A 23909-nucleotide genomic window follows, 5' to 3' on the forward strand; every position below is an offset into this window, starting at 1 on the left:
GTATAGAGGATTGGGGAATTGGAAGCGTTTTTACAGTGACCATTGACAATGCCAAGGGTAATGATAAAGCATTAAGGTTGATGATAGATGGTTTGAGGCTGAAGGGACCTCAGACATTAGTTAGAGATGGTGCATATCTACACATGCGATGTTGTGCTCACATTCTTAACTTGATTGTGAGAGATGGTCTAGCTTCAGTGAATGAGAGTGTAGTTGCTATTAGGAACGCAGTTAAGTATGTGAGATCATCGACCCAAAGGCTGGAATCATTTCAATCACGGGTTATGTTTGGGAAGGTAACAAGAGGGAGTGTTACATTGGATTGTATTACAAGGTGGAATTCGACTTCCCTTATGCTGACATCTGCCTTGAAGTTCAGAGATGCATTTGAAAAGTTGTTGGCAGAAGACAAACTGTACAATGATTACTTCATGGAGATAGAAGATGAGGGAGAGAAGGGAGAGAAGGGAGAGAAAAGGATTGGGCCTCCAACTTCTGTTAGCTAGGATGAAATTCACAGGTTGGTGAAGTTTCTGAAATTGTTTTTCAATTGCACTTTGTCATTTTCAGCATCTAAGACAGTGACCTCTTCACTTTGCTACAATGAGATAGTCATCATCGAGCAACATCTCATTTCATTAAGCTACCATAATGATCCGCTCCAACAGAAACAAGCAATGGCCATGAGGGCTAAGTTTGAAAAGTATTGGGATGGACTTATCAACATGAATCTATTAGTGATCATTGCAAGTGTCTTTGATCCAAGGAATAAGATGCAATTCACATTTGTTTGCTTCGACAAGCTCTACGGTAAAGACAGTGAGGAGAGTAAGCATCTAAGTTCCTCAATTAAGATTGTCATGAAGAATTTGTATGAAGAGTATGTCTCTAAGCAAAGCACCTCTTCTCAAGGTGGATCCAAGAGTGATATGGGGGTTCTGAACAAGCAAATGATGTGCTTTTTGATTTGTCAGATGATGATGGGTATGATAGAGATGTTCTATATTCAGAGATGGACAATGAAACTGCAAATGAGGAAGCTACTAGCGAGTTGGACATATACTTGATGGAGAAACGTGTGCCACGTTTGAGAAATGCTTTGGGAATGGATTATGATGTGCTGTCATGGTGGAGGCGTAATAGTGTGAAGTTTCCTATATTGGCTGAGCTTGTTAGGGATGTGCTTGCCATTCAAGTGTCTTCAGTTGCTTCTGAGTCAGCATTCAGTACAAGTGGGAGAATTTTAGACCCTTACAAAAGTTGCCTAACACCCAATATGATCGAAGCTTTGCTCTGTTTACAACAGTGGTTAAGAAAAACTATGTATGCTGAAAAGGTTGCTAACTTAGCTCAAATGGTTGAAGAATTGGAGTTCCATGACTCACTAGGTAATCATTTACGGTTTTGAATCTGTTTTTACATTATCTCATTCAATTCAAGTGGCTTTAAGACTTAACAGATTCAAACTTATGAATATTTGTTTCTTTGTGTAGTTTCTCCTTCTTTGGACCAACCTCCAGCTGCTGTGTGAATTGCAGGTGGGGTTAGAGACTCAATATAGAACTGTATGTACACTTGTGCTTCTATAAATCTTTTAATTTATAATCAAATTCTTTGCTTCAGTGGTAATTCAATAATTCTTGTCTCTTTGTATAATTTTGTTGCAGCGATCACACAATTCTCACTGGCTAGAAAACTTTATGATTTGAACATATTGCCTCTTTTTGAACTTGAAGTTTTTACTTGTTTGAACATAAACTTTTTATAATGTGGTATGAACTACTAAACTATTGAGTATGAACTTATTTGTGGTTAAGACCAGCTCATGTATGGAAATTTTGCATGATTTTTGCTAATTTATGTTGTTCATCATTTGTAATACAGTTCAATTTGGAAGCAACAATCAATGACAGAAATAACCGAACCAAACCGAATATTAATTCGGTTATTTTCGGAACAATTAGAAAATTCAGTAAAAACCCAATAAAAACCAACCCGAACCGATCCGACCTACCCGAATTCGCAGGGCTAGGTGTATCCATCAAATTATTGGTAGTAGTAGCCAATAAACTCTAATCGAAGGGGCTAAATCTTTAAACCGGCTAATTGTAGCTTTAGGAAATCTGGTTCAACTCTAATACTCACAAACAATAATACCACTAGTTGATATAATTTGAAGCAGAAACCGATTTATAAAAAAACCCAGCAAAACCAAAAACATAAAACAAAACTTAACACGGTTAAATCAAAAGGTGGAATCAGAATATCAATAAGCAAAAATTGGTTCATAGTTATCAAAACATAAAAGTTATGATTCACGGTTGAGTTATAAGTTCCTCATATTCCACCATTCCAACCCAAAAAAACGACAAAAATCTTAAACAAAAGTGGCGAGTCAGAAATATGATAATGCCTCAAACAAGTTTGAGTTCATAATAAGGAAATTACCCCTCATTCACACATCTAATTGATTCATCATTCTCGCCTCTCTTAATTACAAATCAACACAAACAAAACAAATCAATTCACTAAAAAACAATGTATCCTAGCCGATGTGTATAAAGCACGAGATACTAAAGAGACACGAATTAAAAAAATCCGAGAATCCCCAAACGCTGTAACGATCTCTAACAGATAAAAAACAGAGATAACTCTTTATTATATCTGAAGAGTCAGCGAGAGAGAGCCTCGTGCTATATATAAAATCAACAAGGACAATGGCGGATTAGCTATTAGGAGAACCCTAATAAAACCAACCCTAAATTTAAAATTCGATTTAGCGCAGCTATGACTCGACACGCTTCCATTGTGAATTTTGTGGAAGGCGATCTTAAGGGCCGCGCTATAGGTTGAAAAACAAAAACATATGATAAAATATGAAGCACACAATTGAAAGAAACAAACCCTAATTTAAGAATTGGAATAAGTAAAGATGAAGAAGATGCAATCCTTATATAGTGGGAGACTTGTTTTATTCTATAACCCTAATCGAACGAGTCTAATTCACCTCTATTGACTTTAGGCCCATTATGTTTTTAGGCCTTATAGCTTACGACGTAATAAATATTTAAAGGCCCAAATTTTCTTTGTTTCCTAAGCTTGTTTACCTGTTTTTCTTGTGGAAGAAGGAATATGTATGTACCTCCTGTGACGCGGTTAAATCCAAAAAGAACATTTTAAAAATGGAAATTGAACAAAACGAATTTGACGAGATATGGAAAACGAAAATATTACAGAAACAAAAGATCGAAAAAATCTGTCACGAATCTTAATTATATGGAAAATAGATAAGATAATAAACTGATCTCAGCTATAGTATCTCGCTTGTCTTGTGCCATTGTTACCGTAATCCAAATAATTTCCAATAAAGACATGCGTTATATCCATTCTATAAAAGATTTAGTTTCCTAAACTATAGAAAACAAAGATCTTCCACCCTCTTCGTCGCCTTCGTCTTTATAATAATATATCCACCCCGTTTCATTCATCACCCACCAACACAAAAACCCTTTGAATACAAGGTAAAAGATGAGTGACCTCCAAGAAAGAAATAATAGAACGGATCTTGATGGGCCGACGCCGCTGAGAAAGATGATCGCGGTCACTTCTATCGCCGCCGGTATACAGTTCGGTTGGGCTCTTCAGTTGTCTCTCCTCACTCCGTACGTGCAACTTCTTGGGGTTCCACATAAATGGTCATCTCTTATTTGGCTATGTGGTCCTGTGTCCGGCCTTCTTGTTCAGCCAACAGTCGGTTATTACAGTGACCGTTGTCAGTCAAGATTCGGTCGTCGTCGTCCTTTCATCGCCACCGGCGCTTTGCTTGTCGCCGTTGCTGTTTTCCTAATCGGATACGCGGCTGATATCGGCCACAGAATGGGAGACAAACTCGACGACCATGTAAAGTCAAAAGCCGTCGTTATATTCGCACTCGGTTTCTGGATCCTTGACGTGGCTAACAACACTCTCCAAGGACCTTGTCGAGCTTTCCTCGGCGATTTAGCAGCTGGAGACGCTAGGAAAACGCAAATAGCAAACGCGTTTTTCTCTTTCTTCATGGCCGTTGGAAACGTTTTGGGATACGCGGCCGGATCTTACACTCACCTCCACAAGATCTTTCCTTTCACAGTGACTAAAGCATGTGACATCTATTGCGCAAATCTAAAGAGTTGTTTCTTCCTTTCCATTACCCTCCTCGTCGTCGTCACCATCATATCTCTTTGGTACGTCGAAGACAAACAATGGTCGCCAAAGCCAGACTCCGAAGAAGACAGGAAAACTCCCTTCTTCGGCGAGATCTTTGGAGCCTTCAAGGTGATGAAACGTCCAATGTGGATGCTACTAATCGTCACGTCTTTGAACTGGATCGCGTGGTTCCCTTTCCTTTTATTCGATACCGACTGGATGGGTCGTGAAGTTTACGGTGGAAGATCAGAAGGAGATGACAAGATGAAGAAACTTTACAACAAAGGAGTCCACGTTGGTGCATTGGGATTGATGCTTAACTCAGTCGTTCTTGGAGTCGTGTCCCTTGGTATTGAAAGTATTAGTAAGAAAATTGGAGCTAAAAGGCTTTGGGGAGGTGTGAATATCATCCTCGCCGTGTGTTTGGCAATGACGGTTTTTTTTACTAAAAAGGCCGAGGAGCACAGGGGAAACTTCGGTGCAATGGCCCTTCCCACTGAGGGCATCAAAGCTGGAGCATTGACTCTCTTTGCAGTTCTTGGAATTCCTCTAGCCGTAAGTCCACAACTTTTCTTTTATCCAATTTATGTTACACTGCCATTGTTGTCCATTACTTTTGCTAACATTATTAATCACCTTTTTTGTATTATTATAGATTACTTTTAGTATTCCGTTCGCACTGGCTTCCATCATCTCAAGTAGCAGCGGTGCCGGACAAGGTATTTATACACTCTTTTTTTATATCTTTAAACAAAAAATAAACATTCAGAATAAAATAAAACATATAAACTAGGGATGATCGATGTCTATCGTATGGTTATCTTACTAACTTGATTATCATCTTACTATAACCATTAGTATAAGAAAAAATATTCATTTTGTAACATGGATATTAATAAGGATATTTTAATTTTAATGTCATCTTCACAGGACTCTCTCTTGGAGTTTTAAATATGTCAATCGTGATACCACAAATGATTGTATCATTTGGTGCTGGTCCTGTTGATGCATTATTTGGAGGTGGAAACTTACCAGGATTTGTAGTCGGAGCAATTGCAGCGGCTATTAGTAGTGTTGTAGCATTTACCGTTTTACCTTAAGTTTTTTTCTTCTTTTATTTTTTATATATATATGCACATGTCTAATATAAATGTGACATGTGACATTATAATTCAGTGGATTATGATATTTATAAAGTTCTGATTTTAAAAAGATTTGTATTCTTTTTTTTTTGTTTTGTTTAACTTCTAAATATGTTTGATATTGATTATTGAACGAAAGATATTAATGTTGTTTCAATTTTTTTTTTTTTTCTATTGACAACTATTTTTGAAATTTAAAATATTTAAATCTTTTAATTTAAAAGGAAAATAGAAATTGATTGTAGAGATATTAAATCTAGTTATCGAGATTTCAAATAAGCCTATTAAAATCCCCACGAGTAAAGCCCAACATGGTCCTCTAAGTTAAATAGGATTATTATAAGTTTCGATGGGTATCGCAAATGTTTTAAATTGATCAAAATTACCACAAATTTAGAAAAGAATCAGGAAAACCCTAAATTAGTTTAGAAAATATTCTGAAATCTTTATAATTATCATAAAAACCCTCAACTATGAATAAGTTTGAAATGTATTCAAACTATTTCGAAATTATCAACCCAACCCAAATGATCATTTCAAATTTGAACAAATTGATTTAAAAAAAAAAACAAATCAAAGAAGGACAAGGCTGGAGGCTTACCGGGAGAGGCTCGGTGAAGAAGGACGGCGGAACGACCACGACGCCACCCGCCTCCTCTATTTTCAAGGATGTAAAAACGAAGAGAGAGAAATGAGATGTGAGTTATATAATAAACTAGCGTTTTTTTCTTTCTTCTGAGTCAGTGTTAATATTTATATTGCTACATGATATATGTATGTTTTAGAATTTTGAATTTTATCATAGAGCTCATATCTATAAAACAATTGTTATGTTGTATTTTCAAACTATAATGATAGAAAATATAATGTAAAATGTTATAAAAATAGCTAAATTTTTTAAGTTTTCAATTTCTATACATTCACTATTTTGATTTTGATATTTTTATAGAATATTTGCAATTTATTATCAATAATGTTTTCTAAATATTACAAATTTAACTATAAATTGATAACATCCAAAAGTCTAATCTTATTTTGTTAAAATTGTCTCAATTCATAATTTTTTAAATTTAAACAATTAAAATATATATTAAATTAATTACACTATAAAATAATAATTATTAATTTATAGATAAATTAATATCAATATAAATTAATAAATGTCATGGCCAACATTATTAATTTATAGAGGTTTTACTATATATGTGGAAAGTTTTTGTAAAAATAGTATATGTGATGAGTTAGTGACAAAATAAAACAATAGTTTGAATTATGTAGTTTAGTGACTAAACCATTTGAAATATTTGAATTATATAGTTTAGTGACTAAACCATTTAAAATGATAAATAAATAAAAAAAACTCTGTTCGAACTTCCAATAACACTAAAATAGTCTGACAAAATTGTTCAAATTTCCCATAGCATTTCAACTTTTTAAATAACCAAAAAAAATAAATATAATTAATTACAAAACCAACACACCCAACAAAATATATTATATATGAATATTAGTATATTACTGTACAAAATGATCACACTAGTAACACAAAATTCTTTATTGCAAATCTACAAATTCACAACTTATTATAAATCAATCTACCAATACGGAAATATCCCTCAAAAAATTACTAATGCATGAAAATATGAAATTTAGCTGAAGAAGGTTTTTAGATTATTTATAAAATCTTTATAACTCATATATTAACCAAGGCTAATTTATCAGTCCCCTTTTCTTTTCCGGTTCAAGTTGGTTTTTGGTTTATTCCGATTTCAATTTCGGTCTGGTCTAGTCAGTTGGATTTTGTCTCGGTCTTCTTCACTGAAGTTCGAATCTCCGAATCCTCGTCACTCAAACTGTAATGCGACGAACACCGCCACCGGAACTGGCCGTCACCGGTTTGTCGGAGGATCTACAAGGAAGTGTTTGCGGCGCAGTGAAACGAGCAGTTGTGATCGGAAACGGCTGCGCCGGCGCGGAGAATCAGTGCATCGGCCTTATTCGATCCTTAGGCCTCTTCGATCGTCACCTCTATTATGTAAGCTCCGTTCAAAACACTAATTTTTTTCTATAGGTGAATCGAAGTGTCTCTATCCAAATTTCTAATGCTTTCCTAATTTGTTTTTCTCTCTGTCGTTCAGAGTGTCGCTAGACCAAGAGGTGGAATCCTTCAATGGCTTCCGATCTCGATCTGCAATAGAATTCATCGTTTCATCAGCAGTATCTGTGCCGGATTCTCCATTAACCCTACTGGTAAGACTTAAATTTTTATTGAATGCTACTATGAACATATATAGTTTTCAAGTTGTTCTTATCATTCAACTTGAGTGAAACTAAGACCTAATAAGAGATTGTTGGCAGTAACTTGTTTCCTGAAATTTGCTGTAGGAATCACGGATATGTTTGATGTAGCTGATGCAAAGCAGATTGCTTCCATGGCTCGTAATACGTTTGACAAGTATTGATTTGTTCTAAATGAAAACATGTTTATAGATGTGATCTTGAATCAGCACTGTGATTGAATATTTATGATCACAAATTTGGCCTTATGATAGGAATGGACCGTTGTTAGTGGTGGCATGTGGTAGTGATACTATATCTGTTGCAAGCTCCATAAGACGACTAGCTACGGAAAATGTCTTTGTTGTCCAGGTTAAGTTTCTATGGCATTTTTGTTTTGTTGTGTATGATGGTTTTAGCAGATCTTTCCATCTGACTGACATCTGCAAATGCCAAATCTTGGCTTCATAATATTCATTGTTTTCTCGTTTTTTTTGTGTGTGGTTGGGTTACCAGAGTTGGTTGTTCGTTGTTTTACCAGGTGCAACATCCAAGGTCACGTCTCGAGAGATTTGATCTTGTGATCACACCTCGTCATGATTATTATTCTTTAACACCTGAAGGAAAGAGGCAGATTCCTTTCTTTCTCCGGCCATGGGTAACTCCACATGAGCCTCCAGGTAGAAATGTGGTATGTGTCTTTTCTAATGTTCATCAAAAGGAATTTGATGGCAAGGAATTGTCATTTAGTTGCTGGTAACAAGCTTGAATTCTGAAATTCAGTTTCTCACTACCGGAGCTCTTCATAACGTCGACGCTTCTACACTGAGAAAGGCTACTTTGGAATGGAAGGACGAGTTTGCTTCACTGTCAAAACCTTTGGTTGTAGTTAATATTGGAGGACCTACAAGTAAACATGTTGTGCATCTTCATATTTTATATAGTCTATTGAGCTGTATTTATAACTGTGATTAAACTTTCTACGCTTTTTTGTTAATTTTCTGTAGGGAACTGTTTGTATGCTGTTGAGCTTTCTAAGAAATTGTGTGGCATGCTTCAGAGTATCCTATGGAGCTGTGGAAGCCTAAGAATATCCTTCTCAAGAAGAACACCAAAGAAAGTAAGTAACAGGAAAACTGAGCTCTACAGGTTCTACAGGTGTGGACCCGATGGCCATCATATTTACTCATATTTCTACAGGTTGCAGATATTATAACAGGAGAACTGAGCTCTAACTCTAAGGTCTACATTTGGGATGGAAAAGGTGAAACGGATTTTGTTAATCCCAACTTGTCCGTGGCAAATTTTGATACTTTCTCGTCTTCCATTTCTCAGACCCTAATCCGCATTTGGGACATCTTGCATTAGCCGATACTTTTATCATAACTGCTGACTCTATAAGTATGTTGAGCGAGGCATGTAGTACCGGGTATGTTCAAGACAACAACAACGACCTTTTCCTTTTTATTGTTCAGTCTTTGAATGATATTGAAATCTCATTCTCGACACAGGAAACCCGTTTATGTTGTGGGTGCTGAACAGTGTACATGGAAATTTTCTGACTTCCAGAATACTCTCCGTGAAAGAGGAGCTGTTCGACCTTTAACCGGAAAAGAAGATGTAATTCTAATAACTCTATTCCAGTCTTTCGATTTTTCTACATGATAGCTATACTCCGTGATACCCTTCTCTTTTTTATTTAGTGAATCCTGACATTAGCTTCTATGGATTTTATATGACAAGATGCGTGAGAGGTGGAGCTACTCTCCTCTTAACGATAATGCAGAAGCTGCGAGGCGCGTGATTAAAGATCTGGCTGAGCGTGGCTGGAAAATTGAGAATTGAGACATGACCCTTCTTTCCCTCCACAAGTTTTCCAGAGTAACTGTCTTTTTCCTGTAGACTACAGTTATTATTTTCGGACTGGGAATTAGAGCTAGTTTTTAATAATTTCATCATCCGTGGAAGCTTAGTGCTCTAGTCGAACTCAAAGTCATACACTTAGAGTTTGAACTACTAGCGATTGAATTTTGTTAGTTCTTTGGTTTTTCCCATTTGGATATATTTGATCTATTGATTAGTTGGAATAAAGTTTTCGAACTTTTTTATTGGGTATGATAATAATGAAAAGTCTTTGATACCCGAGGAGATGAGTGCAACACCAACTGATAAGAGTCTTGACTTAGGCATATATGATCTGCTGATCCAATTATTTTTATTATTTTAATTACTTGTTGACTTGTATAATTTTGTTGCCAACTCCACATCTTAGGGATAAGCAAAACAACAACTACTCTCTCTCTACTCCACTGATAGTTTGATACTATTAACAAAGTCCACCACCGAAACCTAAACCCTATAAAAACCCAACCCCGAATTCCATCACTTACACAAAAGCAAGAGCATCCAGTATCATTCCCTCCCAAAACAAATCCTTGAAGAAGACTTTTCAAAAGTCAAAAAGAGAAAAAATGAAGAGTGACTCGATAGCCGTTGATGTCCCTGCAGAGTCGAGCTCAGCCATCAAAGGCAAAGCACCTCTCCTCGGTTTAGCCAGAGACCACACTGCCTCAGGAAGTTACAAGAGAGGTCTCTCCATTTTCGATTTCCTTCTCCGGTTAGCTGCCATTGTAGCTGCCTTAGCTGCTGCTGCCACAATGGGGACTAGTGATGAGACTCTACCTTTCTTCACTCAGTTTTTACAGTTTGAAGCTAGCTACGATGATCTTCCAACTTTTCAGTAAGATACATACTGTTTTCTTCTTATTTCATCTTGTGAACCCTTGTTTACTGAGTAATCTAACTTCCAGTTCTCTCTCTGTTCAGATTCTTTGTGATTGCCATTGCAATAGTCGCAGCTTACCTTGTCCTATCTCTCCCCTTGTCAGTCGTCACGATTGTTCGCCCTATAGCCGTCGCTCCAAGGCTCCTTTTGCTTGTTCTTGACACTGTACTCATCTTCCCCAATTCTTCAAATTGTTGACGCAATATTTATATATCAATAACTCTCTGTTTTCTTGCTGATGTGTACAGGCTGCTCTGGCTCTGGACACAGCAGCTGCTTCCGCAGCAGCGGCCATAGTGTATTTGGCACACAATGGGAATACAAACACAAACTGGCTTCCAATCTGCCAACAGTTTGGAGATTTCTGTCAGAAAACGAGTGGAGCTGTCGTCTCTGCCTTTGCCTCTGTCACTTTTTTAGCCATCCTTGTCGTTATCTCCGGCGTCTCTCTCAAACGACCCTAGCTCGACAATAGAGATTCTTCGAGCGAAAGAAGAAACATCGTGCGAAGGATTTAACTAGCATTTGTGTGAAATGTTTATATGGAAGAACTTTTTATATTTAGTATTTGTGTGAGATCTTGGTGACTCTATAATGTGTTTTGTATTCATCTTTGGAAGGATTGAAAATTGCTGGAAGTTAATTGTCACTTTTTTATTTTCTACATACAATAAAATAGTGAATGTGCAGAGTTGTGCACGCAATAGAGTTATCAACAACAACAACCTTCTTCAAGTTATTCACACACAAACTAATTAAATCAACGAAACAAAAATAAATGAAACAAACCCTTTTATTTGTCCAATATGGACCGGGCCAGGCCCAGATTTCCCGATCCACAACGTGCTTTATTCGTGAAAACTCCAACAGTCCTCTCGCGACATCAGTTCAATGGCGGCTCTCGCAAGGATCGGTGGCCGGTACCTGAAATCCGCTGGCTTAATTAACTCCTCCGCCTCGTGTTTCTTCACTCAACGCCGTGGAGTCGCTTCGAAGCTCTTTGTTGGAGGTAACTCTTATATTTCTGTTCCGGTTCGATTAATCCAAAATCAAATTGATTTTTGTAGGTTAAGTAACCATTCCTTCTAAAAAGTGTCTAATGATGTTCTAAGTCTTAAAAGTCTCTCTCTATGTTGTTCAGTAACCAATATCTCCTCATGAATAGTGAATTATGGTTCTTCAAAGCCATGTTTAATTAACGCTATGTCTACTAGTTCTTCATGTGAACTGTGATATGCTTTTTGTGCTCACAATTTGGTTTTGAGCCTCGCTAGTTTGTAGCAAATCGAGTATTAGACATGATGTATTCTATTTTTCTGAAGATTTTGAAATGGCTCTTTCTTGGTGAGTGATTGTGAAATGACAATCTCCAATAACGTTTTTTAACTCTGAACTATATATACAACCCTGTTTCCAGGTTTATCGTTTTACACTACTGAACAAGGATTATCTGAGGAATTTTCAAAATATGGCCAAGTTGTTGAAGGTAATATATATACTTAAACACAATATGCTTTCATATACTTTTATCCGCTTTTTCTATCTGAGAGTTTTTGCTTCTGTCTCAGCTCAAATAGTTATGGATAGAGTCTCTGATAGATCAAAAGGTTTCGGTTTTGTGACATTTGCTTCGAACGATGAAGCTCAGAAAGCTCTGATGGAGTTGAACGGACAGGTAATATAACAATGGTGTATCTCTTAATGTTTTTCACTTGTTAAAAGTTAAAAACTATTTCATCTTGGTAACAAAAAAAAAGAGTTTTTTTTTTTACTTTCACAGCAATTACACGGCCGTGTGATATTTGTGGACTACGCAAAGCCTAAACAAAGTCTTGGTGGTGGTGGTGGCTTTCCAATAGCTAGAGGACCGCCTGACGAGCCCACTGGCGGACCTACGTTCACATGAGCGGGTCAGATGACCCTCATAAAATATAAAAAATCAAAAATGTTACCATGTATTCGTTTGTTGATTTTGGTAGAGTTGGTTGACAATTACGTAACTGACCCCGACAATCTGAGTTTAAATCTATCTTGAATCAATGGTATATTTCTTTTTCCTGTTTTGTTTAGGCAACCCACCACTTTTCTTATTATTTTTTCATATATTTTTGTTATTGTTTTAGAAAAAAAAAATTTGTAGACTTTTTTATATGTGTATTTTCAGTTACTTCACAATGTTACTATATAGTTTACATCAAAATTATTTTTTTTACTTTATAGTATGACCCAATTGAGAAATCTAAAAATGATTAACAAAAAATTCTAGGAGAGTTTTGTTGACCAAATCTTGAAATGACAAATGCACATCTGGCTCGAGCAAACCATTTAGTTTCAGCAAGGCTTCAAACTGTCTAATAAGCGCAAAAGCCAAACAAAGCATATTCCTTTCATGCAAGATAATAGGGGCTAAATTAAGCAAATTCCGTCGCATCAACTTCCAGTTGTCTATGTAAACTATCAAGTCTTCATATGAAAAAACAAGTTCAAAAGTAAAATAAAAATTAATTTTACTATAATTGTTAATTTTTGGAGGTTGATGAAAATGAATGGTTTGCTCTAGCCGGATGATGATCATGTTCAAGATTTGGTCAACAAGACTTTTATACTTGCTCTTGCTTCTTTGTTATGATCATATCTGAATCCATTTCAGTCAATAGAGATAACTGCGTGGGATTAAAAATTATGATTACCGGAAAATAGACGTTTTAGTAAAGAAGGTCCAATGATAATCTTTACGGTGAGAAGGTACAGACACGTGGCATGAAATAATAAATGGATTATATAAATTGGAAATAGAGAAGACCGTTCGTTTGAGTGAATTGTGGCAGCTCCACGTCTACCGGATAAAGATCCTCCTCCTGCCACGTCATCATCTCCTTCTCCCTCCCCTCTCCCCCTCAGCCTTGAGAGAGCATCATCTGCGATTTTTTCCGTTTTTTTTTTTCTTTGTTCGTCTTCTCTCTTCTTCTTTCTGTTCTCAAACCAAAATTAGTAGAATAGATAATACCCAAGCTGATTTTGTGTGTAAGCTTTCATGGTAGATGGCAGTTAAGCTACATCGGCCGGGTCTTGTATCCTCAAGGTAAACCAATCAGCTCACATTTTGTCTCTGGAATCTTCGATTTTATTTTCCGCCCTAGCTGATTTTTCAAGTTTAGTAGTTGTGGACGAGTCTTAGTGGTAGAGATTGATTAGGTCGCTTCTTGGTTCAAAACTTCAAAGTCGAGGAATATAAATTTTTTTATGTTTGAGCTGAGCTTTCCAATACACTCTTTTGATTTATTTGTAATTTTTTTTTTTTGTGCTTTATGTAGCTCTTCAAACCCTTGTCTATCTCGGATGTCCATTGGAACCTTTATATCCTGCAGAAGAGTGATACAATTTGATTGTTTGTACCGTGGAAATCCAAGGACCGGATTGTTTGTGACCTATGATGTTCTTGAAAGTAAGAAGTTCATTCTTCACAGGAGATTGTTTGGGAACAAGAAGATGAGTTGGTATAAATCACGGAGGCCGTTTCTCCTTGCATCTGCTGAAGACGGTGTGGCTGTTAATGGGAACTCACAGTCAAGACCCAGCGATGATGTTGAGGAGATGAGGGCCAAGCTGAGTGGATCGTTGAAAGATGAATACACCTGTGGTGAACTCATTCAGTCTTTACATGATGCTGCCAGAACTTTTGAGCTGGCACTTAAAGATAAGATTTCCTCTTCCAGGTTACCTTGGTTTTCAGCTGCCTGGCTCGGAGTCGATAAAAATGCTTGGGTTAAGACGTTCTCTTATCAGGTCTCTACCATTTTTAGTTTCCCATCATGATTAGCAAACTTTGTTTGCAATCAGGGCCAGAACAAAAATGTTCTCTTTCCATTGTGCGTTTGACTTACTCTTAAGTATTTTGTGTCTTAATTTTAGCGATATTAGCTAAGTTCATCTTCTGTTTGTCATTCTCAGGCGTCCGTGTATTGCTTACTACAAGCTGCAAACGAGGTTTCATCTAGAGGAAACAATAGAGACGATGATCTTAATGTCTTTGTGCAAAGGAGGTACTGCACAACTTACTTAAGTCTAGGAACTATGGCATGCAGCGTTACTGGATTTTCAACATTTTGTTGTGTTCTTAATCTAGTAGAATTTTTTGGTTCTTGTCTTGGAAAGAGAATGCAACAAAGTGAGAATTACTGCCCACAGTCTTCCTTACACTAACGTTGAGAGTTTTCTAAAACTCACCTGCTGTCTAATTATAATCCTATTTCGCTGCTTCATAGTTCTTAATTTAAATAATCTCATTATGCAGTTTATCACGCCAAGCTGCTCCTCTTGATAGTATGATGCGGGATAAACTATCATCTAGTCATCCTGAAGCCAATGAGTGGTTTTGGTCTGAGCAAGTTCCTTCGGTGGTGACATCTTTTGTGAATTGCTTTGAGGGGGACCAACGATTTGTTTCTGCTACTTCTGTGTATGTCATTTCTTTTGACTCTCTTCTTTTTTGTACGTTCTGTAAAACACTCGTTTCCTGTGAGGTTTTTAGAAAGTGACGATCCTCTATGGTTTGTTTCAGCTATGTCAAAGGCAAGTCCTCCTCAGCTGCAAGCAGTGAGATTGAGGTGTCACTTCTCATGCTTGTGCTGAATTGCATCGCAGCAGTCACAAAACTTGGCCCGACAAAACTTTCGTGCCCGCCCTTCTTTTCTATGATTCCAGATACTACAGGGAGATTGATGGACAAATTTGTTGACTTTGTTCCACTCCCTCGGGCCTATCATTCAATGAAAAGCCTCGGTCTACGCAGAGAGTTTCTTGTTCATTTTGGACCTCGGGCAGCGGCATGCAGAGTAAAAAGTGACTGCTGTACAGATGAGGTTGTTTTCTGGGTCGATCTTATACAAAATCAACTGCTGAGGGCTATCGATCGGGAGAAAATATGGTCAAGGTTAACAACGTCTGAAAGTATCGAGGTAATGAATAGAATGCAGAAAATTATATCTGAGCAGCTTTTAGAATCTCTGCAGTATGGATGTGAGCTTGTTTTAGTTTTTGAGAAGATTTAAGAATTATGTGCAAGGATTCATTTGGGACAGCAATTCCATGTTGGATTTATTGGAATATCATTCGCTGTACCTTTTCTTATAAGTACAGCCTAGAATATAAGAACATAGCTGAAACAGTTTGCAAACTTAAGTGCACTATCTATTATCTAGGATATTCATAGAAGTGGCACTTATCGAAACAGAAATCTGATTTCTTTTTTCTCTAATTTTGTACTCATAGAATGTTGATTGTTGAATATGGTTGTACAGCTGCTTTTAAATATCTTACGAGTTTATCCGGTCCTGTTGGTAATGCCCTTGCAGGTCTTGGAAAGAGATTTAGCTATTTTTGGATTCTTCATTGCCTTAGGCAGGAGCACCCAGTCTTTTTTAGCTGCAAATGGTTTTAATTCGCTGGAGAATCCTGTGGAAGACCTTGTCAGGTGACTCATTGATTTTCTTCTGTTTGCTTGCCATACTCTTTTGATACACCCTATCACTTAAACTCGCTATCTTCTTTATTCAGGCACTTCATTGGAGGAAGTCTCCTACAATATCCTCAGCTTTCAGCCATCAGTTCTTATCAGTTGTATGTAGAGGTAGGCATAAGTCATACCATTACTTGTGACAGTTTCTTTTAACCATTTTGAAATCTTATCGTGGAACTTTATAGCGTAGGTTGTCTGTGAAGAACTAGATTGGATTCCCTTCTATCCAACCAGAAAGGACTCCCAGCTAGCCGAACAATCACATGGGCATAAAAGCAGACCACAAGGGCCACCTAACTATGATGCTCTTCCCCAGATATTGAATGTTTGCTCTTATTGGCTACAGAGCTTTATAAAGTACAGCAAATGGCCTGAGAATCCTTCTAATGTCAAGGCAGCAAAATTCTTATCCAAGGGGTATCTAATAACATGTTTATATTGTTAATTGGATAAAACAGAGTAGTTAGTGATTAGATTGATTTTCATTCTCAATTTTTTAGGCACAACAAGTTAATCCAGTGCAAGGAAGAACTGGGAATATCAAGGTAGGATAATGCAGAGTGGTAAATTGTGTAGGAAGAAGCTTCATGTATCCATCCGCAGAATAGCCTACATATCCATCTCTGTGCACTTTACATTTTTGCATCCTTTGTTGTAGAGCATAGCATACCTTTTTAATTAACATCAAGTAATTTAGCTGTGTGCGATTGGTTAATGTGATCCAGTTTGGCGGTAACAGAAGCGGGTTTTATTGACATGAGTGCATCGCCAACTGATAGAGAGTCAAACTCATTTGATAAGGTTTGTATTCTATGAATTAGTCGTGAAAACCACCACTTCACTTTCTGGACACTGTTTAAATCCAGTTTTTGGGCTAAGAATTCCGTTGACTATCAGGCTCTAGAGAGTGTAGATGAAGCTCTGGTGAGACTGGAGAGATTGCTACAGAAGTTGCATGCATCAAGTTCATCTTCTGGAAAAGAACAAATAAAAGCCGCATGCTCTGACCTAGAAAAAATAAGGAAGCTTAAGAAAGAGGCTGAATTTTTAGAGGCGTCTTTCAGAGCCAAAGCAGCTTCCCTGCAAGAGGTTTTCAGTTGTTATTACAATTTTTTTTTTTGATACTGGTATTTTAGTGCTGACGCTTTAGTTTGGTACTGTCCACAGCACACCATCCTCAATGGGTGTTTATAATATGAGAATCAATGAATTGCAGAATGCATTTGGTTTTCTTAAACGTCTATGGAAGACTAAAATCTCATATGGTTCATACAGGATGGTGGTGATAGTGAATCTGAGGAGTACTCGGAGGAACAAAGGCAATACCCAAAAGGAAAAGACTCAAAAAATTCAAAAAATTCTGTAAATCAAGTCACAAGGTATATTGCTTGTTCTGTTAGTTAATAATTCCTTCGGTGTTTTTGAGGTATAAACGTAGGTTCCTCTTTGTTTTCCTCTGGCTGTGGAATTTTATTTATTGTTTTGTGCATTAATAGGGATCGTGGATTCTGGGGGTTCTTTGTGCGCAATCCAAGAAATAAGCCTAGCCCCGAGTCATCGGTATGCTTCATTTTATCATATGTTTTATAAGCATGTCTTAGAGTATTAGGGATATTCATAATTGGTTTCACTAAGTGAAGAGATGCTATGTTTAAGTCAACCATTTTCAATTTGTAGTATGGTGAGAGGTTTCAATATTTTTTACAATATGCAGGCAGATGAATATTTTGAGAAATCCAAAGAAAATGTAAATAGTGTGGATTCTAAACCCAATGAGATCTATCGGTTCGAACTTCTACGGAGTGAACTGATAGAGCTGGAGAAGCGTGTCCAAGGAAGTACAGATGAGTCGGTAAACGAAGAGGTTAGTAATTATTCGAACATAGTGGAGTAGTAGTCAGACGCTGCTGCAAGATGTTTGATTCGTTTTTACACATATAGTAAATGTTTTTTTTTTTTTTTGACGGTCACACATATAGTAAATGTTTTAAAATGTCAGTTTCAGTATTTACTCGATTTTTTAACATGTAATAACTTATAAACGGAGGTTGTCCATGGTTTTGTGAGATCTAAATTCTAAACTGATCTTCTCTTTAAAACGGTGGTTTTTTCACTCCTTTTCCCCTAGTCATATTGCTATCAAGTTCATGGACAAATTAGTGCAATGATTTTTGTGCTCTGTTCTTTCTTTCATGGGTTTAGTTTTCATTTTTCAACATGGTAGCAGACGATCAACTCTTAACACATTGTTATTTGCGTTTATGTCTCAGTTGAAATATTGTTATCTCTGCTATGGTTCACGAGTACAAGCTCTCATCTCTATGTTCTGCAGGGAAGAACCTCTGAAGATCCTCGTAGTAGTATGAAAGGTGTGCAATTGGTACAGAGCTCAAAGAAAGAAAACGTCCTTGAGAAAACTCTTGACCAACTTAAAGAAACCAGTACGGTATGAATGTCATTCGAAGCCTCATGCTATATCTATCTTCGTTTTCCTTGAGCAAAGTAGCATTTTCTGATCAGCCTTGTTGCTTCACTATTTTCCTACTTCATGACTTAGTTACTAACAGCGCACTTTACTCGGATATTCTGACAGGACGTATGGCAAGGTACTCAGCTTCTTGCGTTTGATTCAGCTGCTGCTATGGAACTCCTTAGGAGGTCTGTGGTAGGAGATGAATTAACAGAGAAAGAAAAGAAAGCCCTACGCAGAACCATGACTGACTTAGCATCAGTTGTTCCCATTGGTGTTCTTATGCTTCTTCCTGTGAGTAAAAACTAACCTTATCGAATTTTCCCAATATCATATTTCCATTCCCATTGGTTATTTTGAAAATACGCCTTAATAACCAATGGTTAACGATGGCTCTCACTACAACTTTATATTGATCTATATTGATGGTTGCTTCTGGTGCAAAATTCCGTAATACCAGTCAATTACATTTACCACTAACATTTTACAATATGTCTGAGTCTATGAACTAATCTAATGTTTATGCTTATGTCTCACAGGTCACAGCAGTTGGTCACGCGGCTATGCTTGCAGCAATACAGAGATATGTGCCAGGCTTGGTAATGCTTTTTGTGTATCTGCTTCTGTACATTTCTTCCATGTCTTCGATAAAGTTGATAAAAGATATGTTTTTGTTCAGATACCTTCGACCTACGGAGCTGAAAGGTTGAACCTGTTGAGACAGCTTGAGAAGGTCAAGCAAATGCAAACAAATGAAACAGAGCCTGAAGAAGGCATCGATGAAACAGAATCATGATTAGATAAAGAAACAGAAAAAAACCACTTTATACCTCAAAAGTTCACTTTGTTCTATAGTTCATTGACAAGAGTTGTGCATAGAGAATCTCATTCCATGTGTCAGGCACACCGGGTAGGCACCAGTGGCTACAGTCTTGAGGAGCATCAACAGGAGTGCCTTTCTCTCGATACCGAGAAGGATGACCATCTTTCCTGAACTCTGTCAGATATGTGATGTTCAGAAATTTAACCTTACTATGTCGATATCTCATTTCTTCAATTACTTTATAGATATATTCATTGTGACTCGCATCAGGTTCCATCCTTCTTTTATCAGTCTCAGGCTCCATCTCTGCATCACATAGACCACCCAAATTCCATGTCCCATTTCTGCAACCACCAAGGAATTTTTACGTTTAAACACCATTATATAACAACTTGTGTCGTCTTATGTTATATCCTGACCTATAGTGCACGGGAGAGTAGCTTCTGAAGAAGACATGACTCTTGTGTGGATCAAGTCTCTTTAAGACCCATGACTTCCATGTCTTCAAAGACTTCCCAAATGCCTCCATTACTCCCATTGTCTTATTCACTTTCCTTCCCTCCTCAAAATAGCATCCTCTGCACAAAAAACAAACGCAGTTAAGGAGGAGAAATGTCGAACTCTGATCGTATAAGCAGCGGGATTTCTCATACGTCAAACACAGTTTTCTCTTCGTTCCACCAGTGCCCTGTGTTGAAGACCAGAACATCTGACCCGACCCATCTTTTTGATTGCCAGTTGAATTCGTCTACTCTCACTGTGGTTTTGATCTCTTTCGGTGATTTATCCGGTGGCCGACCTATCACGACAAGAAACGGTGTTCTGTGATACTCAACAGTGAGGTTTTGCTGAGGGAATCGCATCGAGAGGAAGCCCTTGTGTTTGGTTATGGGGTTCCCATTTTCTTCGTAGATTTCAGATTTATTAGGTATTGCTTGTGAGAGCATGCACATTAGAGACTCCCACTGGTTTCGTCCGATGGAATCTCCGACGAACACTATCCTCCCATTCCTACTCCTCTCCAGAAAGTCACTTGCGTTAAATCTGATCATTCAAAAAAACAGTTATCATTTAGTTAGTCACAGATACTAAAACAAGGTTTCAAGTCTTTTGTGATGAAATTTTTGACCCTACTACAAGAAACCAAAAAAAAAAAAAAAATTGCGAACTTGGTGAGGTATATATACGAGACGAAAGCTTTCTTTTGTTAAAAGAAAGTGAATCAAACCCTAATCTCTAGTCTTTAGTTAAGTTGCAACTCGAACGCGTTTTAATTTGCAATGGAATCAATATAACTTAAGGTCTAAGCAAGAAATACATATTCGAGTTTATAAGAAAAAAGTAGACTATATAATGACGACGTGACGCAATGTATTACCGTGGAAGATCGCAGCCGTGTGGTTGCCATCGCCACTGGAGGTAACCAGAATCTTTTCTTCCATTCTTGCGCCAACGAAAACCAGAATCAAGAAAGCGACACTCTTCTCCATACAGTAGTCCATTAACAGATGATGACGATGTTGTTCGACGAACCCATCTTCCATTAGAGTAATCGCACTCCTTTGTCGGTGTCGACGACGAAAACGACGACAACCAACCGAAACGAAGAAAGGGCAAGACGTCGACGATGAAGCTCGAGAATATGAGGAGAGTCAGTAGAAAGAAGAGGCTGACGTAGAGATGTTTCTTGATCTTGAAGAGGTACGGGAATGAGCAGAGAGAGAAGACTTGATGATGATCCATGTTGTGTGTGATCTCTTCTTTCTCTCTTTGAACAAGTCTTTTTCTTTTTTTCTGTAAACGAGAGAGACGTCAAACTAAGGCCTATGACTATACATATATTCGTTTTTTTAGTGCTTCTTAAATTATATAAAACAAATCAAATTGGGAAACGACTAAAGCCAAAAGAATTACTAAATTAATTAGTATGTAATTTATGTACATCGATATCATGGTGGAAGCTTCCTTGACCCCACGTTCGACTTCACATCTTCCAGATTATGATTAACGACGACGCCACGTCTAACTAATGTTCACAAAATATTATTATTACCATCAGATAAATCATACATGGTAATGTTTTCTTAAAAAATAGGTTTTCTACGTTGACAAGAAATAAAGACTTTCCACAATACACCAACAACAAAGAGAGAAGCAGAAAAAGAACAAAAAAAAAAAAACAAATTACGTTTTCTTACGCTAAATTTATATTTAAATTCATAAATTACGTTTTCTTACGCTAGATTTATCTTTAAATTAATAAATTTTGGCATTTTTACATATCAAAATGGAAATTGTAATAGAAATTACGGATGAGAGAAAACAATACTAATACAAGTTAGAAAATGAGCGTGTTTTGTGGCTATCGGTGTCCATGCCAGTTTTGTGAATTTGTTTGTTTGTTTGTCGAACGTGTTGAAAACGTGTGATCAAGCTGCTAGCTACACCTTTGTTTTTGCTACAAGTGTGTATTACATTTCATTATAGAATCATAATAATGGTCTACAAATATACTAATCATATAGTTTGGTACTCATTCATTTGGTAGAGGCAATGATTTGACCAAATTATATATCATATTCAAAACTAATGCTCTTTGAAAGTGAATCTTATCCCATTAGTAGATAATAATGTTTAACAAAATTTTGGAACTTCTTAGGTTTGTGTGTTCCTCCAAGTAAACCCTTTAGTTTGTAAAATTCTTGAACCGGCCCATCGGTTGGTTTTTGCTTAAAAATTACGATTGCTAAACCGAGAATAAAATTAATCATAACCAGAGTAAACCGAATAAGCCCGTCTCGAATAGATAAACCGGCGAAGGTTAACTCCTAGAAGCTGAGTCAGTTAAGTGAGTGAGTCGTTGCGCTGCGATCGGCGACTGTCTCTTCTCCGGAGAAACAAAAAAAAGAGTGAAAGATGAAGTTGAAGGTTGTGTACCGTAAGGTCTCCGATTACATCCGTTACGATCTCAAAGAAATCGTCTTACCTTCATCACTCCCCGATCCTCCTCACGTCGTTAAACGCCGCAAATTGACTTGGCACGAGCGATATCTCGTGAGCTTCCTTCACTCTCCCTTCCTATTTTTTCCTTTGAAATTTCCGGTAGTTTCTATCTTCTTCGAGCTCATTGTGGTTTATATCTCTAATTTAGAGTGAATGAATCCTTCTATTAGATCCTTAAATCAGCAGAGATTTGATTTCATTGTGTCTATTTTGGAAAATAGAGATAAACAAATGTGAGATTTTTCTTGGTTTGAGAAAAAAGGTTCGTCCTTTCTTATATAGGATCTTTTGATTCCAGTATGAATAATTCTCACCACTTTTTTTGATTAATTAGTCTTTTCCCTAGTATATGAACTTGATCTAATGCTAAACAATTCTGGGTGAACTTATTTATGTTTGTTATTAGGTGTTAAAGGAAGCTTCAAGGCTTTATGCTGCAAGCTGGGTGCGAGATATAGGTCCTGAACTTCGTCCAAATGATTACAAGAAGCAAGGGGACGCTGAACCTAAAAAACAAGCTAAGGAGACTGAGAATGAGCCCTCTGTTTTGGAAGATCTTGGTAAGAACTGCTGTGATGCTATTTTGCCTACCTTCATTGTCTCTGACTTATATTCAAAATAAAATGATCGAAGTTGGTAATGGCGGCCATTCCAAAATTGTAATCTGGCTTGCAAATTACAATTATTGATAAGTGGAACACTTATCCTTGTCACAAGAGTTTTGTTATTGATATTGAGAAGTCTTTTTCCCAACTAAAGTTTACTATTCGCTTATTGACTTATATACAGCGGTGGCTGCAAGAGGTGGGATGGAGACTCTGAGGCCTGCTTTACATCGCCTGTACATGACACGAGCTTCTCATTATAAAGATGCTCTTGCAAGCTTTATAAAAGGCTACCATGAGGGCTTGCAGCAAGTTATGCAGAATAAAGCAGAGTCTGAAGCCCCTGCAGATGAAGCTGACAAGTCTAAAAAGAGACCACCTGACCTTTAGTTAGCTCCAAAAGCAGGATTTATTTATGTGAATGCGAGTATGTATGTAGCTACATCGTGGGTTCTTTGATGGTGTACCACAACAATCCAATGATTTCGTCTTTAATGCACAATGTAGCCTATTTTGAAGCAGCTTCTAGAAAACAAAAACATCGACAGATGTTCTTCATAGATTTAAGTTCCAAAAACTTTTGTGATAAACCTGATTGTGATGGGTTTGATCCCCTTTACAGCGCTTATTCAGAACTCATTTCTCCGGGACTTTTACTGAGCACAAGCTAGCTCACTGCAGGGTGATGAGTGTTTGAACCTGCTGAAACAATAGTAAGCAACTCTGTGTTATAGATGTCTCCTGTTTTTTTTCCGAGGAAAGACTTTCAATTTTGTTTGGCATTTTCTCCACACCCTTGTTTCTACCCATGGTAAAAGCATTGTTAGTGGATTTTTAATATATGCTATGTGTAACAGTCTTCCATAATGCTGTTGCAGAAAAAGTTGGCTGGCCCCTAGAAGTTGTTAAAAAAGCATAGATATCAGATATATTTCAGGGGAAAAGCTGAGCAGTCGATTAAGAACTGTACTTTAAGTCTTGTTATGATCAAGACTTTATTGCAGGACAAACCCTTAATACAGGAGGAGGCCACTGAGCATCTTAACTATAGTTAAAAGCTTCAAAGACTAGTGATAATGGCACATGGCTGAGGGTCCCTCT

General features: G+C 37.2%; 7 protein-coding genes and 2 non-coding genes across 17 annotated transcripts; 6 read left to right on the plus strand and 3 right to left on the minus strand.

Moving 5' to 3' along the window:
* Positions 1 to 2253: 2253 nt before the first annotated feature.
* LOC147929129 (small nucleolar RNA snoR120) lies at positions 2254 to 2345 on the minus strand. The gene has a single exon (XR_015579110.1). It is a non-coding gene; the product is annotated as a small nucleolar RNA snoR120 (small nucleolar RNA).
* Positions 2346 to 2385: 40 nt separating this feature from the next.
* LOC147929130 (small nucleolar RNA Z266) lies at positions 2386 to 2490 on the minus strand. Its single transcript, XR_015579088.1, has one exon. It is a non-coding gene; the product is annotated as a small nucleolar RNA Z266 (small nucleolar RNA).
* A 989-nt stretch (positions 2491 to 3479) lies between these two features.
* LOC104737858 (sucrose transport protein SUC8-like) lies at positions 3480 to 5285 on the plus strand. The gene is made up of 3 exons (XM_087481830.1): positions 3480 to 4740; positions 4841 to 4904; positions 5116 to 5285. The coding sequence occupies exons 1-3, from the start codon at positions 3529 to 3531 to the stop codon at positions 5283 to 5285; spliced, it is 1446 nt and encodes a 481-aa protein (XP_087337956.1). The 5' UTR covers positions 3480 to 3528.
* A 1748-nt stretch (positions 5286 to 7033) lies between these two features.
* LOC104734624 (mitochondrial fission protein ELM1-like) lies at positions 7034 to 10039 on the plus strand. Of its 7 annotated transcripts, none has more exons than XM_087481833.1 (12): positions 7083 to 7362; positions 7466 to 7577; positions 7713 to 7782; positions 7880 to 7976; positions 8121 to 8295; positions 8388 to 8514; positions 8612 to 8724; positions 8805 to 8868; positions 8940 to 9033; positions 9116 to 9224; positions 9348 to 9485; positions 9877 to 10039. In XM_087481833.1, exons 4-11 carry the CDS (start codon positions 7960 to 7962, stop codon positions 9447 to 9449), a joined length of 801 nt encoding a protein of 266 aa, XP_087337959.1. In that variant the 5' UTR covers positions 7083 to 7362; positions 7466 to 7577; positions 7713 to 7782; positions 7880 to 7959; the 3' UTR covers positions 9450 to 9485; positions 9877 to 10039. The 7 variants fall into 7 exon arrangements, with proteins under 7 accessions (XP_010452536.1, XP_087337960.1, XP_087337959.1 ...); XM_087481831.1 differs by having other exon boundaries at positions 7088 to 7362; positions 8146 to 8295; XM_010454234.3 differs by lacking the exon at positions 9877 to 10039 and having other exon boundaries at positions 7034 to 7362; positions 8146 to 8295; positions 9348 to 9746.
* A 26-nt stretch (positions 10040 to 10065) lies between these two features.
* On the plus strand, positions 10066 to 11093 carry LOC104734623 (casparian strip membrane protein 4-like). Its single transcript, XM_010454233.2, has 3 exons — positions 10066 to 10344; positions 10431 to 10554; positions 10638 to 11093. The coding sequence occupies exons 1-3, from the start codon at positions 10076 to 10078 to the stop codon at positions 10851 to 10853; spliced, it is 609 nt and encodes a 202-aa protein (XP_010452535.1). The 5' UTR covers positions 10066 to 10075; the 3' UTR covers positions 10854 to 11093.
* A 104-nt stretch (positions 11094 to 11197) lies between these two features.
* LOC104734622 (small RNA-binding protein 11, chloroplastic) lies at positions 11198 to 12453 on the plus strand. Its single transcript, XM_010454232.3, has 4 exons — positions 11198 to 11398; positions 11807 to 11875; positions 11958 to 12064; positions 12170 to 12453. The coding sequence occupies exons 1-4, from the start codon at positions 11281 to 11283 to the stop codon at positions 12293 to 12295; spliced, it is 420 nt and encodes a 139-aa protein (XP_010452534.1). The 5' UTR covers positions 11198 to 11280; the 3' UTR covers positions 12296 to 12453.
* A 569-nt stretch (positions 12454 to 13022) lies between these two features.
* On the plus strand, positions 13023 to 19490 carry LOC104734627 (uncharacterized). Of its 2 annotated transcripts, none has more exons than XM_010454236.3 (18): positions 13023 to 13471; positions 13704 to 14175; positions 14341 to 14432; positions 14684 to 14848; positions 14951 to 15347; positions 15744 to 15862; positions 15946 to 16018; positions 16098 to 16324; positions 16408 to 16452; positions 16633 to 16708; positions 16805 to 16996; positions 17183 to 17286; positions 17404 to 17467; positions 17622 to 17771; positions 18240 to 18353; positions 18501 to 18671; positions 18917 to 18976; positions 19057 to 19490. In XM_010454236.3, the coding sequence occupies exons 1-18, from the start codon at positions 13431 to 13433 to the stop codon at positions 19171 to 19173; spliced, it is 2679 nt and encodes an 892-aa protein (XP_010452538.1). In that variant the 5' UTR covers positions 13023 to 13430; the 3' UTR covers positions 19174 to 19490. The 2 variants fall into 2 exon arrangements, with proteins under 2 accessions (XP_010452538.1, XP_010452539.1); XM_010454237.3 differs by having other exon boundaries at positions 13198 to 13471; positions 13704 to 14258.
* On the minus strand, positions 18758 to 21086 carry LOC104768808 (protein trichome birefringence-like 9). 2 transcript variants are annotated; one of them, XR_015578185.1, is made up of 4 exons: positions 20579 to 21086; positions 19854 to 20244; positions 19620 to 19778; positions 18758 to 19544 (listed from the first exon to the last, which is right to left on the minus strand). XR_015578185.1 is itself a non-coding variant. In XM_087481655.1 (4 exons), exons 1-4 carry the CDS (start codon positions 20941 to 20943, stop codon positions 19217 to 19219), a joined length of 1236 nt encoding a protein of 411 aa, XP_087337781.1. In that variant the 5' UTR covers positions 20944 to 21006; the 3' UTR covers positions 19164 to 19216. The 2 variants fall into 2 exon arrangements, 1 of the variants encoding a protein (XP_087337781.1); XM_087481655.1 differs by having other exon boundaries at positions 19164 to 19544; positions 19861 to 20244; positions 20579 to 21006.
* A 908-nt stretch (positions 21087 to 21994) lies between these two features.
* Positions 21995 to 23368, plus strand: LOC104734628 (uncharacterized). Its single transcript, XM_010454238.3, has 3 exons — positions 21995 to 22254; positions 22610 to 22763; positions 22993 to 23368. The coding sequence occupies exons 1-3, from the start codon at positions 22117 to 22119 to the stop codon at positions 23196 to 23198; spliced, it is 498 nt and encodes a 165-aa protein (XP_010452540.1). The 5' UTR covers positions 21995 to 22116; the 3' UTR covers positions 23199 to 23368.
* Positions 23369 to 23909: the final 541 nt, after the last annotated feature.

Source organism: Camelina sativa, chromosome 13 (genome assembly GCF_030686135.1).
Source record: "Camelina sativa cultivar CO46 ecotype springtype chromosome 13, ASM3068613v1".
Taxonomy (NCBI): domain Eukaryota; kingdom Viridiplantae; phylum Streptophyta; class Magnoliopsida; order Brassicales; family Brassicaceae; genus Camelina; species Camelina sativa.

Excerpts from the sequence above, each read along its gene's own strand:
- LOC104737858 (XM_087481830.1), top strand. The coding sequence starts at position 3,529 with ATGAGTGACCTCCAAGAAAGAAATAATAGAACGGATCTTGATGGGCCG. Across the intron at positions 4,741-4,840 it reads TTCTTGGAATTCCTCTAGCC|ATTACTTTTAGTATTCCGTT; the intron begins GTAAGTCCACAA and ends GTATTATTATAG. Across the intron at positions 4,905-5,115 it reads TAGCAGCGGTGCCGGACAAG|GACTCTCTCTTGGAGTTTTA; the intron begins GTATTTATACAC and ends TCATCTTCACAG.
- LOC104734622 (XM_010454232.3), top strand. The coding sequence starts at position 11,281 with ATGGCGGCTCTCGCAAGGATCGGTGGCCGGTACCTGAAATCCGCTGGC. Across the intron at positions 11,399-11,806 it reads TTCGAAGCTCTTTGTTGGAG|GTTTATCGTTTTACACTACT; the intron begins GTAACTCTTATA and ends CCCTGTTTCCAG. Across the intron at positions 11,876-11,957 it reads ATATGGCCAAGTTGTTGAAG|CTCAAATAGTTATGGATAGA; the intron begins GTAATATATATA and ends CTTCTGTCTCAG.
- LOC104734628 (XM_010454238.3), top strand. The coding sequence starts at position 22,117 with ATGAAGTTGAAGGTTGTGTACCGTAAGGTCTCCGATTACATCCGTTAC. Across the intron at positions 22,255-22,609 it reads CTTGGCACGAGCGATATCTC|GTGTTAAAGGAAGCTTCAAG; the intron begins GTGAGCTTCCTT and ends GTTTGTTATTAG. Across the intron at positions 22,764-22,992 it reads CTCTGTTTTGGAAGATCTTG|CGGTGGCTGCAAGAGGTGGG; the intron begins GTAAGAACTGCT and ends ACTTATATACAG.
- LOC104734623 (XM_010454233.2), top strand. The coding sequence starts at position 10,076 with ATGAAGAGTGACTCGATAGCCGTTGATGTCCCTGCAGAGTCGAGCTCA. Across the intron at positions 10,345-10,430 it reads GATGATCTTCCAACTTTTCA|ATTCTTTGTGATTGCCATTG; the intron begins GTAAGATACATA and ends CTCTCTGTTCAG. Across the intron at positions 10,555-10,637 it reads TTTTGCTTGTTCTTGACACT|GCTGCTCTGGCTCTGGACAC; the intron begins GTACTCATCTTC and ends TGATGTGTACAG.
- LOC104734627 (XM_010454236.3), top strand. The coding sequence starts at position 13,431 with ATGGCAGTTAAGCTACATCGGCCGGGTCTTGTATCCTCAAG. Across the intron at positions 15,863-15,945 it reads CCTGTGGAAGACCTTGTCAG|GCACTTCATTGGAGGAAGTC; the intron begins GTGACTCATTGA and ends TTCTTTATTCAG. Across the intron at positions 18,977-19,056 it reads AGAGATATGTGCCAGGCTTG|ATACCTTCGACCTACGGAGC; the intron begins GTAATGCTTTTT and ends GTTTTTGTTCAG.
- LOC104734624 (XM_010454234.3), top strand. The coding sequence starts at position 7,186 with ATGCGACGAACACCGCCACCGGAACTGGCCGTCACCGGTTTGTCGGAG. Across the intron at positions 7,783-7,879 it reads GCTCGTAATACGTTTGACAA|GAATGGACCGTTGTTAGTGG; the intron begins GTATTGATTTGT and ends GCCTTATGATAG. Across the intron at positions 8,515-8,611 it reads TAATATTGGAGGACCTACAA|GGAACTGTTTGTATGCTGTT; the intron begins GTAAACATGTTG and ends AATTTTCTGTAG.
- LOC104768808 (XM_087481655.1), bottom strand. The coding sequence starts at position 20,943 with ATGGATCATCATCAAGTCTTCTCTCTCTGCTCATTCCCGTACCTCTTC. Across the intron at positions 20,245-20,578 it reads CACGGCTGCGATCTTCCACG|ATTTAACGCAAGTGACTTTC; the intron begins GTAATACATTGC and ends TTGAATGATCAG. Across the intron at positions 19,545-19,619 it reads TACTCTCCCGTGCACTATAG|AAATGGGACATGGAATTTGG; the intron begins GTCAGGATATAA and ends TGGTGGTTGCAG.